The sequence below is a fragment of the Eucyclogobius newberryi genome, unplaced genomic scaffold (genome assembly GCF_026437365.1).
Source record: "Eucyclogobius newberryi isolate DKJ021-1_F unplaced genomic scaffold, fEucNew1.0.hap1 SCAF_11, whole genome shotgun sequence".
NCBI lineage: Eukaryota > Metazoa > Chordata > Actinopteri > Gobiiformes > Gobiidae > Eucyclogobius > Eucyclogobius newberryi.
Window position 1 is genome coordinate 32,861,412 of NW_027315735.1, and position 15,740 is coordinate 32,877,151.

At 46.9% G+C, this 15,740-nt stretch overlaps 1 protein-coding gene across 2 annotated transcripts; it reads right to left on the reverse strand.

Annotated features, from left to right (window-relative positions):
- Window positions 1-245: 245 nt before the first annotated feature.
- Window positions 246-15,417, reverse strand: ccdc66 (coiled-coil domain containing 66). 2 transcript variants are annotated; one of them, XM_072439965.1, is made up of 21 exons: window positions 15,262-15,417; window positions 14,528-14,586; window positions 14,139-14,167; window positions 13,415-13,633; window positions 12,272-12,470; window positions 12,091-12,190; window positions 11,533-11,624; window positions 11,402-11,457; window positions 11,077-11,166; window positions 10,176-10,307; window positions 9,655-9,932; window positions 9,345-9,429; window positions 9,119-9,277; window positions 8,960-9,029; window positions 8,790-8,870; window positions 8,479-8,716; window positions 7,807-8,014; window positions 7,242-7,270; window positions 7,043-7,158; window positions 4,985-5,058; window positions 246-424 (listed from the first exon to the last, which is right to left on the reverse strand). In XM_072439965.1, the coding sequence occupies exons 1-21, from the start codon at window positions 15,270-15,272 to the stop codon at window positions 323-325; spliced, it is 2,427 nt and encodes an 808-aa protein (XP_072296066.1). In that variant the 5' UTR covers window positions 15,273-15,417; the 3' UTR covers window positions 246-322. The 2 variants fall into 2 exon arrangements, with proteins under 2 accessions (XP_072296066.1, XP_072296065.1); XM_072439964.1 differs by having other exon boundaries at window positions 8,790-8,873.
- Between the last annotated feature and the right edge of the window lie 323 nt (window positions 15,418-15,740).

Consider the following 15,740-nt stretch of genomic DNA (forward strand, 5'->3'; position numbering starts at 1 on the left):
TCCAAACCCTCAGGAGCCGTCGGGTCAAACCTGGGACTGGTCCAAGTCCAAACCAGGTCTAAAAACTGCTCTGACGTTTATTCTTTAGTGTTTGTTTCTCTTTAAGAGCTCCATGTCGCCCTCTTGTGGACGTGAAGAGGCTGTAAATACTGTTGTTTCCTGAGATTAAACACTTTCTCATGTTGTTCTTACACTTTGTGTTTCATTTTGTGTCAAATCAACAGCTCTGAAAACCACACAAAGATCAAAGTTTATTACATTCACATTTAAATAAATACAGACAGTGGGAAGCGACAGCTGCCTCCGGGGGTCAGAGGTCACGTCAGTGGGTTTGCTGCCGTACGGAAACGGGCCGGATGCTGCCGTCGTCAAGGCGACCGCGGCCCAGGTCCGACTCCAGCTCTCGCTGTTTTTGGAGCAGACCCTGGAAAAGGTGCACGGGAAAAAGACTTTTAAATGGGTTTCTGAGGAGGTGAAGGAGGAGGAGGTGAAGGAGGAGGAGGTGGAGGAGGAGGAGGTGAAGGAGGAGGAAGTGGAGGAGGAAGTGAAGGAGGAGGAAGTGAAGGAGGAGGAAGTGGAGGAGGAGGAAGTGGAGGAGGAGGAAGTGAAGGAGGAGGAGGTGAAGGAGGAGGAAGTGAAGGAGGAGGAAGTGGAGGAGGAGGAAGTGGAGGAGGAGGAAGTGGAGGAGGAGGAAGTGGAGGAAGTGGAGGAGGAGGAAGTGGAGGAGGAGGAAGTGGAGGAGGAGGAAGTGGAGGAGGAAGTGAAGGAGGAGGAAGTGGAGGAGGAGGAAGTGGGAGGAAGTGGAGGAGGAGGAAGTGGAGGAGGAGGAAGTGGAGGAGGAGGAAGTGAAGGAGGAGGAAGTGGAGGAGGAAGTGAAGGAGGAGGAAGTGGAGGAGGAGGAAGTGAAGGAGGAGGAAGTGGAGGAGGAGGAAGTGAAGGAGACGAGACACATAATTGTTTGGACTCTGGGTGAACATGTGGCACCAGGTCCTCAGCTTTTGTCTTATTAAACCAATGACTGAAGCTCTTATTTTCTCATGGGTAAATGGTTTTGTTCAGGTTTTGCTCAGGTCCCTCTCTCAGGTCAGGTCAGGTCCCTCTCAGGTCAGGTCAGGTCAGGTCAGGTCCCTCTCAGGTCAGGTCAGGTCCCTCTCAGGTCAGGTCAGGTCAGGTCCCTCTCAGGTCAGGTCAGGTCCCTCTCTCAGGTCAGGTCAGGTCCCTCTCTCAGGTCAGGTCAGGTCAGGTCCCTCTCTCAGGTCAGGTCAGGTCAGGTCCCTCTCTCAGGTCAGGTCAGGTCAGGTCCCTCTCAGGTCAGGTCAGGTCCCTCTCAGGTCAGGTCAGGTCCCTCTCAGGTCAGGTCAGGTCCCTCTCTCAGGTCAGGTCAGGTCCCTCTCTCAGGTCAGGTCAGGTCCCTCTCTCAGGTCAGGTCAGGTCCCTCTCTCAGGTCAGGTCAGGTCAGGTCCCTCTCAGGTCAGGTCAGGTCAGGTCCCTCTCAGGTCAGGTCAGGTCCCTCTCAGGTCAGGTCAGGTCCCTCTCTCAGGTCAGGTCAGGTCCCTCTCTCAGGTCAGGTCAGGTCCCTCTCAGGTCAGGTCAGGTCCCTCTCAGGTCAGGTCAGGTCCCTCTCAGGTCAGGTCAGGTCCCTCTCAGGTCAGGTCAGGTCCCTCTCTCAGGTCAGGTCAGGTCCCTCTCAGGTCAGGTCAGGTCAGGTCAGGTCAGGTCCCTCTCAGGTCAGGTCAGGTCAGGTCCCTCTCAGGTCAGGTCAGGTCAGGTCCCTCTCTCAGGTCAGGTCAGGTCCCTCTCAGGTCAGGTCAAGTCAGGTCCCTCTCAGGTCAGGTCAGGTCCCTCTCAGGTCAGGTCAGGTCCCTCTCAGGTCAGGTCAGGTCCCTCTCAGGTCAGGTCAGGTCAGGTCCCTCTCTCAGGTCTGGTCAGGTCCCTCTCTCAGGTCAAGTCAGGTCCCTCTCTCAGGTCAAGTCAGGTCCCTCTCTCAGGTCAGGTCAGGTCCCTCTCTCAGGTCAGGTCAGGTCCCTCTCAGGTCAGGTCAGGTCCCTCTCTCAGGTCAGGTCAGGTCCCTCTCAGGTCAGGTCAGGTCCCTCTCTCAGGTCAGGTCAGGTCCCTCTCTCAGGTCAGGTCAGGTCCCTCTCTCAGGTCAGGTCAGGTCCCTCTCAGGTCAGGTCAGGTCCCTCTCAGGTCAGGTCAGGTCCCTCTCAGGTCAGGTCAGGTCCCTCTCAGGTCAGGTCAGGTCCCTCTCAGGTCAGGTCAGGTCCCTCTCTCAGGTCAGGTCAGGTCCCTCTCAGGTCAGGTCAGGTCCCTCTCAGGTCAGGTCAGGTCAGGTCCCTCTCAGGTCAGGTCAGGTCCCTCTCTCAGGTCAGGTCAGGTCCCTCTCTCAGGTCAGGTCAGGTCAGGTCCCTCTCAGGTCAGGTCAGGTCCCTCTCTCAGGTCAGGTCAGGTCAGGTCCCTCTCAGGTCAGGTCAGGTCCCTCTCAGGTCAGGTCAGGTCCCTCTCAGGTCAGGTCAGGTCCCTCTCTCAGGTCAGGTCAGGTCCCTCTCTCAGGTCAGGTCAGGTCCCTCTCTCAGGTCAGGTCAGGTCAGGTCCCTCTCAGGTCAGGTCAGGTCCCTCTCAGGTCAGGTCCCTCTCTCAGGTCAGGTCAGGTCCCTCTCAGGTCAGGTCAGGTCCCTCTCTCAGGTCAGGTCAGGTCCCTCTCTCAGGTCAGGTCAGGTCCCTCTCTCAGGTCAGGTCAGGTCCCTCTCAGGTCAGGTCAGGTCCCTCTCAGGTCAGGTCAGGTCAGGTCCCTCTCAGGTCAGGTCAGGTCCCTCTCTCAGGTCAGGTCAGGTCCCTCTCAGGTCAGGTCAGGTCAGGTCAGGTCAGGTCCCTCTCAGGTCAGGTCAGGTCAGGTCCCTCTCAGGTCAGGTCAGGTCAGGTCCCTCTCTCAGGTCAGGTCAGGTCCCTCTCAGGTCAGGTCAAGTCAGGTCCCTCTCAGGTCAGGTCAGGTCCCTCTCAGGTCAGGTCAGGTCCCTCTCAGGTCAGGTCAGGTCCCTCTCAGGTCAGGTCAGGTCCCTCTCAGGTCAGGTCAGGTCAGGTCCCTCTCTCAGGTCTGGTCAGGTCCCTCTCTCAGGTCAAGTCAGGTCCCTCTCTCAGGTCAAGTCAGGTCCCTCTCTCAGGTCAGGTCAGGTCCCTCTCTCAGGTCAGGTCAGGTCCCTCTCTCAGGTCAGGTCAGGTCCCTCTCAGGTCAGGTCAGGTCCCTCTCAGGTCGTCCCTCTCAGGTCAGGTCAGGTCCCTCTCAGGTCAGGTCAGGTCCCTCTCTCAGGTCAGGTCAGGTCCCTCTCTCAGGTCAGGTCAGGTCCCTCTCAGGTCAGGTCAGGTCCCTCTCTCAGGTCAGGTCAGGTCCCTCTCAGGTCAGGTCAGGTCCCTCTCTCAGGTCAGGTCAGGTCCCTCTCAGGTCAGGTCAGGTCCCTCTCTCAGGTCAGGTCAGGTCCCTCTCAGGTCAGGTCAGGTCCCTCTCTCAGGTCAGGTCAGGTCCCTCTCTCAGGTCAGGTCAGGTCCCTCTCTCAGGTCAGGTCAGGTCCCTCTCAGGTCAGGTCAGGTCCCTCTCTCAGGTCAGGTCAGGTCCCTCTCAGGTCAGGTCCCTCTCGGGTCAGGTCAGGTCCCTCTCGGGTCAGGTCAGGTCCCTCTCGGGTCAGGTCAGGTCCCTCTCGGGTCAGGTCAGGTCCCTCTCGGGTCAGGTCCCAATATTTTTCACAAATGCTCTTTTTCAGGACTAGAAAAAGACATCACTGCAAAATAATACTACTTTATTTATATTATTAAGTGATCTTTTTAAAATTATACTTAAATATTTACTTTTGATACAAGTTTTAATATTGATTACCGGTACATCCAATATCTGATTTTGATACTTTATTCAAATGTTAAGAAACACGTCCAGACTAAAATAATAATGTTTGATACTTTTGACAATCTTAACTATGAGTTAAGTTATGTCCAGTGAGATGTGTGAGCGCCCTCTGGTGGACCGAGCGCTACACTTGTGTTTTAGACAGAACTCTGCTCGTCCTACACTCCTGAACTGATCCAGTCCAAACCTCACCTGTCTGAGCCAGTCCAAACCTCACCTGTCTGAGCCAGTCCAAACCTCACCTGTCTGAGCCAGTCCAAACCTCACCTGTCTGAGCCAGTCCAAACCTCACCTGTCTGAGCCAGTCCAAACCTCACCTGTCTGAGCCAGTCCAAACCTCACCTGTCTGAGCCAGTCCAAACCTCACCTGTCTGAGCCAGTCCAAACCTCACCTGTCTGAGCCAGTCCAAACCTCACCTGTCTGAGCCAGTCCAAAGCTCACCTGTCTGAGCCAGTCCAAACCTCACCTGTCTGAGCCAGTCCAAACCTCACCTGTCTGAGCCAGTCCAAACCTCACCTGTCTGAGCCAGTCCAAACCTCACCTGTCTGAGCCAGTCCAAACCTCACCTGTCTGAGCCAGTCCAAACCTCACCTGTCTGAGCCAGTCCAAACCTCACCTGTCTGAATTAGTCCAAACCTCACCTGTCTGAGCTAGTCCAAACCTCACCTGTCTGAGCTAGTCCAAACCTCACCTGTCTGAGCCAGTCCAAACCTCACCTGTCTGAGCCGATCCAGTCCAAACCTCACCTGTCTGAGCTAGTCCAAACCTCACCTGTCTGAGCCGAACCAGTCCAAACCTCACCTGTCTGAGCCGAACCAGTCCAAACCTCACCTGTCTGAGCCGAACCAGTCCAAACCTCACCTGTCTGATCTAGTCCAAACCTCACCTGTCTGATCCAGTCCAAACCTCACCTGTCTGATCCAGTCCAAACCTCACCTGTCTGAGCCAGTCCAAACCTCACCTGTCTGAGCCAGTCCAAACCTCACCTGTCTGAGCCAGTCCAAACCTCACCTGTCTGATCCAGTCCAAACCTCACCTGTCTGAGCTGATCCAGTCCAAACCTCACCTGTCTGATCTAGTCCAAACCTCACCTGTCTGAGCTGATCCAGACCTCTCATGATTTCCTGTTGTCTCTGTGTTTTCTGCAGAATCTGAGGAGCCGGAGCTGGAAACAGAAAGAAATCGTTCAGTAAAAGTTCAACGTTTAGAGGTGAAAACAGGAGTCGACGCCCTTTTGTTTAGAGCATTTAGACAAACAAAATGACTTAAGATACAACTCAAATCTGTGTCTTGTTGTTGAGGCCGTTATCGGGTTTCAGTGTCAATACTTTACTTCAATTTGTGCTTGAGTAAAATTTAACTTTTGAAAAAAAAAATGACATGTATTTTCTCAGATGTAACATATTTAGTTTTTAGGAGGGTTTAATCATACAGCCACTGCATTGCCTTAAACCGGTTTAAAACTGTGTTCACACTGTAAACTGGGACTGAATCTCATGCTTTAACAGGCCCAAAGTGTGTGGAACCAAAAACCAGACCGAATGAGGACTAAAGCAGGTCCACAATACAACCTATGGGACGCTCACGCTCAGTTCAAGCCTCAAAAGACGAGTTTGTGCCTGAACATGTTCTACTCTCAGTTTGTGTCTGAACATGTTCTAATCTCAGTTTGTGTCTGAACATGTTCTACTCTCAGTTTGTGTCTGAACATGTTCTACTCTCAGTTTGTGTCTGAACATGTTCTAATCTCAGTTTGTGTCTGAACATGTTCTAATCTCAGTTTGTGCCTGAACATGTTCTAATCTCAGTTTGTGTCTGAACATGTTCTACTCTCAGTTTGTGTCTGAACATGTTCTACTCTCAGTTTGAGTCTGAACATGTTCTACTCTCAGTTTGAGTCTGAACATGTTCTACTCTCAGTTTGAGTCTGAACATGTTCTAATCTCAGTTTGTGTCTGAACATGTTCTACTCTCAGTTTGTGTCTGAACATGTTCTACTCTCAGTTTGTGTCTGAACATGTTCTACTCTCAGTTTGTGTCTGAACATGTTCTACTCTCAGTTTGTGTCTGAACATGTTCTAATCTCAGTTTGTGTCTGAACATGTTCTAATCTCAGTTTGTGCCTGAACATGTTCTACTCTCAGTTTGTGTCTGAACATGTTCTAATCTCAGTTTGTGTCTGAACATGTTCTAATCTCAGTTTGTGTCTGAACATGTTCTAATCTCAGTTTGTGTCTGAACATGTTCTAATCTCAGTTTGTGCCTGAACATGTTCTACTCTCAGTTTGTGTCTGAACATGTTCTACTCTCAGTTTGTGTCTGAACATGTTCTAATCTCAGTTTGTGTCTGAACATGTTCTACTCTCAGTTTGTGTCTGAACATGTTCTAATCTCAGTTTGTGTCTGAACATGTTCTAATCTCAGTTTGTGCCTGAACATGTTCTACTCTCAGTTTGTGTCTGAACATGTTCTACTCTCAGTTTGTGCCTGAACATGTTCTACTCTGTTTGTGTCTGAACATGTTCTACTCTGTTTGTGTCTGAACATGTTCTACTCTCAGTTTGTGTCTGAACATGTTCTAATCTCAGTTTGTGTCTGAACATGTTCTAATCTCAGTTTGTGCCTGAACATGTTCTAATCTCAGTTTGTGTCTGAACATGTTCTACTCTCAGTTTGTGTCTGAACATGTTCTACTCTCAGTTTGTGTCTGAACATGTTCTACTCTCAGTTTGTGTCTGAACATGTTCTACTCTGTTTGAGTCTGAACATGTTCTAATCTCAGTTTGAGTCTGAACATGTTCTACTCTCAGTTTGTGTCTGAACATGTTCTACTCTGTTTGAGTCTGAACATGTTCTAATCTCAGTTTGTGTCTGAACATGTTCTACTCTCAGTTTGTGTCTGAACATGTTCTACTCTCAGTTTGTGTCTGAACATGTTCTACTCTGTTTGAGTCTGAACATGTTCTAATCTCAGTTTGAGTCTGAACATGTTCTACTCTCAGTTTGTGTCTGAACATGTTCTACTCTCAGTTTGTGTCTGAACATGTTCTAATCTCTGTTTGAGTCTGAACATGTTCTAATCTCAGTTGGAGTCTAAACATGTTCTAATCTCAGTTTGCTTGTGGAGTCCCAGCTCAAACTAAAGTCACCCGTGTGCCGTGTCTGCCGCTGCGTTTCCATCGGCTTCAGGTCGAACACTTCGTCCGTTCGAAGAAAAGGGAGAAAATCTGGAGCTGGAGATCCGGCGTGGACCGGAGAGCGCCCCCTGCAGGAGACAGCAGATCGCTTTGTTTACTGGCATAAAACAATACATTATTCCCTTCAGTTTACACCACGAACACGACTCACCCGTCTGAGGTTTGTCCCAATGTCTCCGCCTAAAAAATGTAGAGAAAGAATAAGTTATAGAGGAACAAAACTGACACAAAACTAAATATGTAGTTATATCGCGGCATTTTCTATTAAAGCGCTGGCAAAATCTGATCGTTATCTAATTTCTCTAGTAATCAGATTACTGAAATATCATGTAAACGGTTCTAGCCGATGTGAGTAATCTGATTTCTTTCTGATTGTTTAAACCTTTGCAGTGTAGAATAATGGTAAATGGGCTAACTAATGTAGAAAATCAGAATGTTAAAAAGTCATTTTAAAACCAATTGTACTTCGTCTTCCAAATACAACAGTTACTCAATAATTCACGGATTAACTGACAGTTTATATATTACCCTAACCCAGTTTGACAAAAGAGTCAACTTAACTGTAACGAGGCGACGTTGCACACAAAATATACAGGTAAAAACAGCTTTCTAACAAAGAAATGAGCTGCATTTGTCGTAGCTGAAGATGAACCCAAAGTAAATGTAAATGTTTGAGGTTTATGATCGTGTTCTTCTCAGTTTGAGTCTGTTCTCACCCGGCCGGTCGCTCTGGGCGCCTCTGGTCCGCTCTGCTCTGTCGGGCTGAGGGTCGGGCGCAGGCTTTGGCCGGTCGTCGTGTTGTTGAGGTTCAGGTTCCTCTGCAGCGACAGGAGCTGCGCCTGCCTCCTCAGGCGACTCTGCTGCCTCTGACGCTGCAGCTCCTCTGGGTAACGCTGTGAGGCCGGGACGAAGCGCCGTCTGGGCCTAGAAACGAGACCAGGTCAAACTCTACAAGCCAGCGTAATGGTTGCTACTAACAATAGCTGATTTTCAAGCCTTGAAAGGAGAAAGAACATATTTAAAGCTGGAATATCCCAACAGGTTTGGCCAGCGCACACTATTATTTTTGGGGAAAATGCACAGCTTGAGAACAGCTTTTGTAAACAGAAGTGAAGCAGCAACTCACGATCAGCTTTCATCCCAAAGAGTCGCGCTTACGAGTTCTGAAATCTATAAAATAACATTTTCATACATACAGCAGCCAGATTAATGGAAACGCAGCTTTAAAATGAAACTAATCCCAAGCAGATCATGGCCACGCACAACTTATATGTCACTTTTAATTAGTTATAATGTATCCCCCTCTAAAACATGCCGTCCGTGTCTGTGTCTGTGTGTGTGTGTGTCTGTGTGTGTGTTGTGGTTTAAAGGACTGAGATTCTCTGAACCTTTGTGTGTTCCACTCTGGCCTCTTCTCCGTCCTGGAGCCCTCCGTCCTGGAGCCCTCCGTCCTGGAGCCCTCCGTCCTGGAGCCCTCCGTCCTGGCGAAGGGCTCGTAAATGTCTGAACCGAAGCCTTTGTGTAACATCTGTAACATGTGGAGGACCTGAGCCCCGTCCATGGCGCTCGGACCAGAGGCCGGGCCAGAGGAGTCTGGGCCACAGGACTCAGAGATGTGCACTTCCTCTGTGAAGAAAAAGAGGAAATCCACCACTGTCACAGAGCACAAGGACTGTACAGACCGGGACGAGACGCTCACCTGTTTGAACGCCTGTGTCTCTGTGATGATTGACAGGAGTTGATCCCGCCCTCAGCTCAGGACGCTCATCGTGATTGGCCGCTGCTGTAAGGGAATTATACCAGGTTAGGATTTTATGAATATATCCTGTTCCTGTCCTTTTCCTCTGATGGTTTCTTTATCCGACTCACTGTTGGACTGTGGTTCAGACTCCGGCCCCGGGTCCAGCTCCGGGTCCAGCTCCGGCCCCGGCTCCGGCTCCTGAAGGACAAACAAGAACCGTTCGATGAAGCCTCCTTGGACGATCATTTCTAGGAGCATTGATTCTTTTGTAGATGCCAGTTTAGTACCTTGTATCTCTCCCGCTGCGAGTCTATCTCGTATTGCCTCTGCATTCTCCGCCTCTCCTGCTCCAGCCTTCGCTCCTCCTCCTCTTCCTCCCGTTTCCTCAGAGACTCCTCCTCCTCCCTGCGCCGCCGACGCTCCTCCACCTGCAGCTCGATCGCTCGCTGCAAAAACAACCGATGGTTCAATCCCAAGCAAACCCAGTTTATCAGAGTAGACGATGTCAAATACCTGTTGTTCGAGTTTCTTGAGTCTGCGCCGCTCTCGCTCCTCGATTTCAGTCGGATCCAACAGAGACGTCATGGTCCGAAGATGACTGAGAAGAGAAAGACACACAAGCGTTCTGTAAAACCCTCTGTTCAGCAGGTCATTTCCTCCTCACATTGGCAGGTGAACACCACAGATTACGTCAGGTAGTGCTAAGACGTGATGGTTTTCTAGCCTGAACTCTCTTGAAAAACTTGTGGATTTGTGGAGAATTCATTGTTCAAATCCAAACATTCTCCTCAAATCAAGAGGATCGTGTTCGTGTCAGTGTTACCTGGCTCTGGCGCCGTGTCCGCCACTGCTGCTGCTGCTGCTGCTCGTCTCCACGCTCGCCCTGACGCTGGCCTCGTCCCACTGCGACGCGCGGGAGGAGAGGCCCGTCTCGCCCCGGTCGCCGCCGAGGGGAGGAGCGAGGGGGAACGGGGGCGGAGCGACGGAGCAGGGCAGAGGGGGGAGGGTGCAGGGCAGAGGGGGGAGGGTGCAGGGCAGAGGGGCGAGGGGCGGTCTCTGGAGGGAGTCAAAGTGAGACATCCACAGGAGCTGATCCGCCGGCTGAAGAACAGAAAAACACTTTAGACCAAACAGCAGCAGAAAAGATTTGGCTTTTGAATAACTGCTTTTAATGGTCTGAACTGTGCCTAAATCATCACTACAGAGAGGTCTAAACTAGGACTACTCTAGGACTAAACCAGGCACGAGCTGGTGTAGTAGTTGTAGAAGTACCAGTGGTAGTAATAGTCATTTTTAGACATAAACCGATGCGGTAATTGAACGTTCGATAAAAGGTTCTCTCGCCTGTCGTCGTCGCAGTTTTTCGAGGCGTTTTCTTTCTGAGTTTTCCTCCCGTTGTTTGTCCAATTCCTGAAGCCATTGTCGCCTCTGCTCTTGTGCCTGCTCCTGCACCAACTCATCCGTCGGCGTAAAGCCCTGCGGAAAAACAAGATGATGAACAAATACTATCAGGGACTGGACCGCCGTCGTTGGTGGTCTGAACTGGCCTCGCCCACTACGTTGCTAAGAGTTTAACTGGGGAAGAGCCCCGTTCTGTTGGGGGTTTCTTGATGGTTCGAGAGAGGCATCGTATTTTCCGGACTATATACATACAAGTCGCTCCGGAGTACAAGTCGCACCCCGGCCAAACTATGAAAAACTATGCGACTTATGTGATATTATTCGTTATTTTCACATTGACAAGCACAAGAGGGCGCTCGAGGCTCTAAGCGACACAGAAGAAGAATCTGCAATTCCTCTTCCTCTGGAGTTTGTGGAGTTGTTTAGAAGTGACACAGAGGAAGAAGAATTCAATGGATTTAGTGATTTGGGGTAAAATTGATGCTTTGGTAAACTTGTTAGCATGTTCTTTATGCTATAGTTATCTGAATAACTGTTCATATGTTACGTTAACATACCAGACACTTACCACAGTTCTGTCTGTGCCTCATGTAGCTGAAGGTGTTAGCGTTAGCATACGTCATGTAGCTGAAGGTGTTAGCGTTAGCATACGTACACCTATTCACCATGTTCTCTAATCTGTTATTATTTTAAACTGCATTTACAGATGAAATGTCTGTTCTTGGTCTTGGATTTGATCAAATACATTTCAACAAAAAATGCGACTTATACGCCAGCGCGACTTGTAGTCCGGAAAATGCGGTATTTTCTTTTTCTCAATGGAATCTGGTGATGTGAGTTTTACCCCGACTCTGATGCTGGACCTGATGGCGGCGGGAAGGTCTCTGTTACTGACGCCGCTCTGGACTGAGATCAAACTCTCTGTGTCGTCTTCCTGAAACCACAACAGACAAAGACACATTTTTACTTTTATTTACAGTCAAACATGTGGACCAGATACTACTTTAAACGAAATATAATATAGTTTTGGTCCTTGGTATCAGAATTTTCACTCTACGTATTGTGATCACAGGCGGTCTGCATAAGCCCAGCCGCCTATAAACACCATCCAATCATCTTTCCCCCATTTTTTACAGGCATTTTGAATTCCCAGAACAGCGTTAACGCACCTGGAGTTTGGGTGGAACCGAACAATGACTCTTCTGCTTCAATGCCTGTTGTTCATCTGTAAAAACAGCATTAAACCGTGAACCCAAACCATGAGCAGAAAGTGCACTGTGTGGCCATCGTTGTTTTGTACCCAGTTCTTTCTTGTATTGGGCTTTCTTTGCCTCCAGCGCCGCTCTGTCGGTCGACGGTCGCTCTTCCAGCCAACTCGGCAAACCTCCAGACCTGACAAAAACAGAAAAATATATGTTGCATTGCCTATTGCCTTCCCTACCCCTTCCCCATGGGCAATTTCCATGTCATTTTGTCTTTTTATAGGTCAGAAACTTGAACCGGAATGTCTTATATTATTAATTATAAATGACAGAAAGACAGAAGGTTTGCCAACACCAGCAACAGTTTCCAAGCATTGAAGACGGAGGCAGAAAGTGAGTCCACAAATATCAAAAAGTCAGGTGCGCAACGCGGATGAAACACTTTGATTACGCTTGTTACGGTGAAATCTCAGTCACTACGAAGAATCTCTGGTCTGCAGCTTTGAACAGGAAGTCAGTGCGCCGGCGGTTTCTATTATCGAGTTGATTTTACATTTTGTTAAAGCACAAAATGTTGATTTAAAACATCTACTAAACACCATAAATGTTTTCCCGTCTTATACGTTTGTCCTGTGAGATGGAAGACGGTCTCTCACCTTCTGTCTTTGTTCGGTGCATTTCCAGTTTCTTCCCTCGTTTCCTCAGATTTCTTCGTTTCTCTGGACACAAACTCGGGGACACGCGCCGCCTGGATTCCTGACATTTAAAGCGACTGATTGTATCGTGCATCATTGGTATTCAAAGCGGACATGTGGACCGCGCTCTTCGTGCAGTTACCTTCAGCGTTTGGACGACGGTCGTTCGCCTGGACCGCGTTGAGGATCTGTTGAAGCCGCTCGTTGGTCAGACACACTTCACTGTCCGGCGGCGGTGGTGTGCTCGAATTGGACGGTTCGGCGTTTTGTTCCACCTTCTTCTTGGGCTCCTCCGGTTTCTCGTTTGATCTCTGGGCATTTTGAGATTTGGCGGAATTCACCTTGAAGAAAACACGAGAATGATCATTTACAAGGACAAAGTAAAGGCATTTTCCACTAGTGTGTTATCACCGTTTAAGAGGAAATACAAAGTACAAGGCGCTGGAAATGACAGGGTATTTTTCTTTTATTCTCAAATCAGTGCTTGGTTTAAAGTACCTGAACAATACATACCTGAATAAAGCTTATGTTTCCTGATTACGTGAGTCATATATAAGGCGCACTGTCAATGGATGGTCTATTTTTGATCATTTTTCATATATAAGGCGCATTAAGCGAAACAAAACGTGTACCACACAAAATCACTTCTAGGTCAGAAAGTACAACCAGATTGAATCCATATATAAGGGGGCACTGGATTATAAGACACACAGTCGTGTTTTGAGAGAATTAAAAGGCTTTTAAGTGCCCCTTATAGTACAGAAAATATTTTTTTAAAGTATAATATCGCAATTGCTGTTTTGGAGATAAGCAAGAGTAGAATGTTTATAATTAAAACTATCAAAAATTACCGTAAAAGTAGACAGAAACATCTCACGTAATCTTCAAAACGACGGTATAACTATAAATATAATACAGTGATATTTCTGGCTTTAGGATTCGGTTAATCTGACCGTCAGATGTTGCTTTTTGCGATACTTGAGAGATCAATTACCGTATTTTCCGGACTATAAGTTGCACCTTTTTTCATAGTTTTGGTGCAACTTATACTTATATTAATACTTATATACTTATACTCCAGTGCAACTTATATATGTTTTTTTCTTCTCTATTATGCATTTCTTAGCTGGTGTGACTTTTACTCCGGTGCGACTTATAGTCCGGAAAATACGGTATTGGCATATTCAGAGGGAGGAGAGTTGAAACCAGGAGGAAACCGACTCCCAGGTTTCAGTTCATTGTAAAAGATGAACAGATCCATAACGGAGCGGCCCAACATTCTCACCCTGGCTTTGGGTTTGACTTCTTTTCCCGGAGCGTGATTCTCTTGAGCTCTCGACGTCGTCACAGTTTGGCCCCACCCTCTTCCTGGTTTACCCTGGTGGCTCCTCCCGTTCAGTTCTGCGATCCGTTTCCCGATTGGCCGCGGCTCCGTTGGCGGCGTGTGCGTTTCCGATCTGGAGGGCTGTCGGCAGCTCAGGGCGCCGGGCAGTTTGGGCCTCGGCTACAAACGTGCGAATAAAGCAAAACGACACGTGACGACGCTTTTCTGGCGCAATCGGCTAAAATAAGGTTTGAGAGAAGTTTGCAATGTAACGGGTAAGAGAACTGTTAGCATTTTATAGCAGTATTTTATCAAAAGAACAAAATATAAGATAAGATAAGCCTTTATTGTCCACACAATTTCGTTTAAACATTTATAAAAACAATAGAAGAACTCTTATAAACAAAAACAAAAACCTCTTATTAACAAAACTCCTCTCATATCTTAATAGGGAATGGAGGAAAAAAATGATACATACATAAAATAAAACTAAATAAAAAATAAATAAATAATAAAGATAAAGATAATAAAATAAAGTAAAGTAAAAATAGCTAGCATACGACTAAATAATACAGTAAACAAAAAACACTCTGTTATCATTTCAGTTATATGCACAAGTTATATAAATGAATATACAAGTTTTAAAATACATGTAAACTGTGAATTTACAAATTGGTGCGTTTACCTTCACTGGATTCTTCTGAACTTTTTCTCCTGCAAAAACAGAGACGACACAAGAATCATTTGAGAGTGACGGAGGCAAACGTTTAAGGATGACTTAACAGCTGGTGCAAAATCTATAACTGATTCTTCATCTGAATAACAAGTACAGTAAACATTATATCTATACATTGCAGACTTTCCCATTGACAGACTAGATAGAATTACACCTTGTTGCACAAATCACAAGGTAATATACTCAATAAGCAACATTTATACATTTATATTGTATGAGTAAAAATCATTCAAATGTAAACTATTACTGCCAGCGTTGCCTTCCCGGAATCTATAGGCAACACTGTATAACACAATATAAATTCTATATATTGTAAACTAATAATGAACACAATTTACCACTGTTCAGAAGAATTAGTTTGGGTTTGCCCTTTTCCAGCACAAACAGCAAACCATCTCTGCAGGGAAAGAGAAAGGGAAAGGATTATTACGGCTGCAAATACAACAAATGATTATTATAGCAGCCGACAAGTCAAACCATTATTTCTCTTTATTATTTCTCTTTTTAAATACATCAACCAACTAAAGTTTGTAGTAGGCTGACTAAAGACTTCTAGATAGGTAATAATACAGAAAGCTTAGTGCATTACCGACTTTTTTTTAGACATCTTGATTTAATAATGCCACCGGCTTTTGTAAAAGCTGTATTCATGTGCGTTTTAGAGTCTAATTTGCTTGAAATTACTTGATAAATCACTGCTAAACATTATAAAGAAAATGAATAACAGCTACATGTTTGTGGTTCAATAACGTTTGTGCAATAATGTGCATATTGCAGAATGAATGTCTGGGCTGCTAGTCTGTCTCGCTATTATGCTTTTAATAATGTAAAATCAATGGGAAATCGTGACAATCATTATCTCCTTTGCTAAATCTGTGCAAATAACATGGCAATTATTGTATCAACTGTATTTCACGCGTTCAGATGGGCACATGTCGTGTATATTTCGCGTGTCTATCACTATATTATATACGAGTGTCTGATAAGAGCCCACGCGCTCAGTCGCAGCTGTTTGGACTGTTGTTAGCATCACTAGATTAGCCTCGTGCTAATTTCAAACGTTCACACTCACCCCAGGTCCATTCTGACGCTGCCGTTTACAGCGGTTCAGAGCGGATCAAAACCCACCTGAAGATGGACAATTACCGCTCAAAGTCTCATTTATCGAGTTTAAAATGGCTCAAGCAGACCAGTTGTTGTTGTTGTTGTGTTGCTAGGAAAAGCCATCGCCGACAGGTCCGGAAGAACACATCACTCACACGGAAGCACTTCAAAGTAAAACATATATCCAAAGTATTTTCTTCTTTTGGGGTGTTTTATGGCGGTTGGTATCCAAGTGTTAGATTACCGCCGCCTACTATAGTTGTACGTGTTCTCTCTCCCCCATTAGACTTTACGTCCATGGTGAGAGTAGGTGACAAAGTCAGCCTCCATTAAAAGCAAGACAACAACATCAACAACAACAACAACAACAACAACAACAACAACAACAACAACAACAACAGTTTTTTTGTTTCCCCCCACGGTATTAGCGTAAAATAAATACTTTGA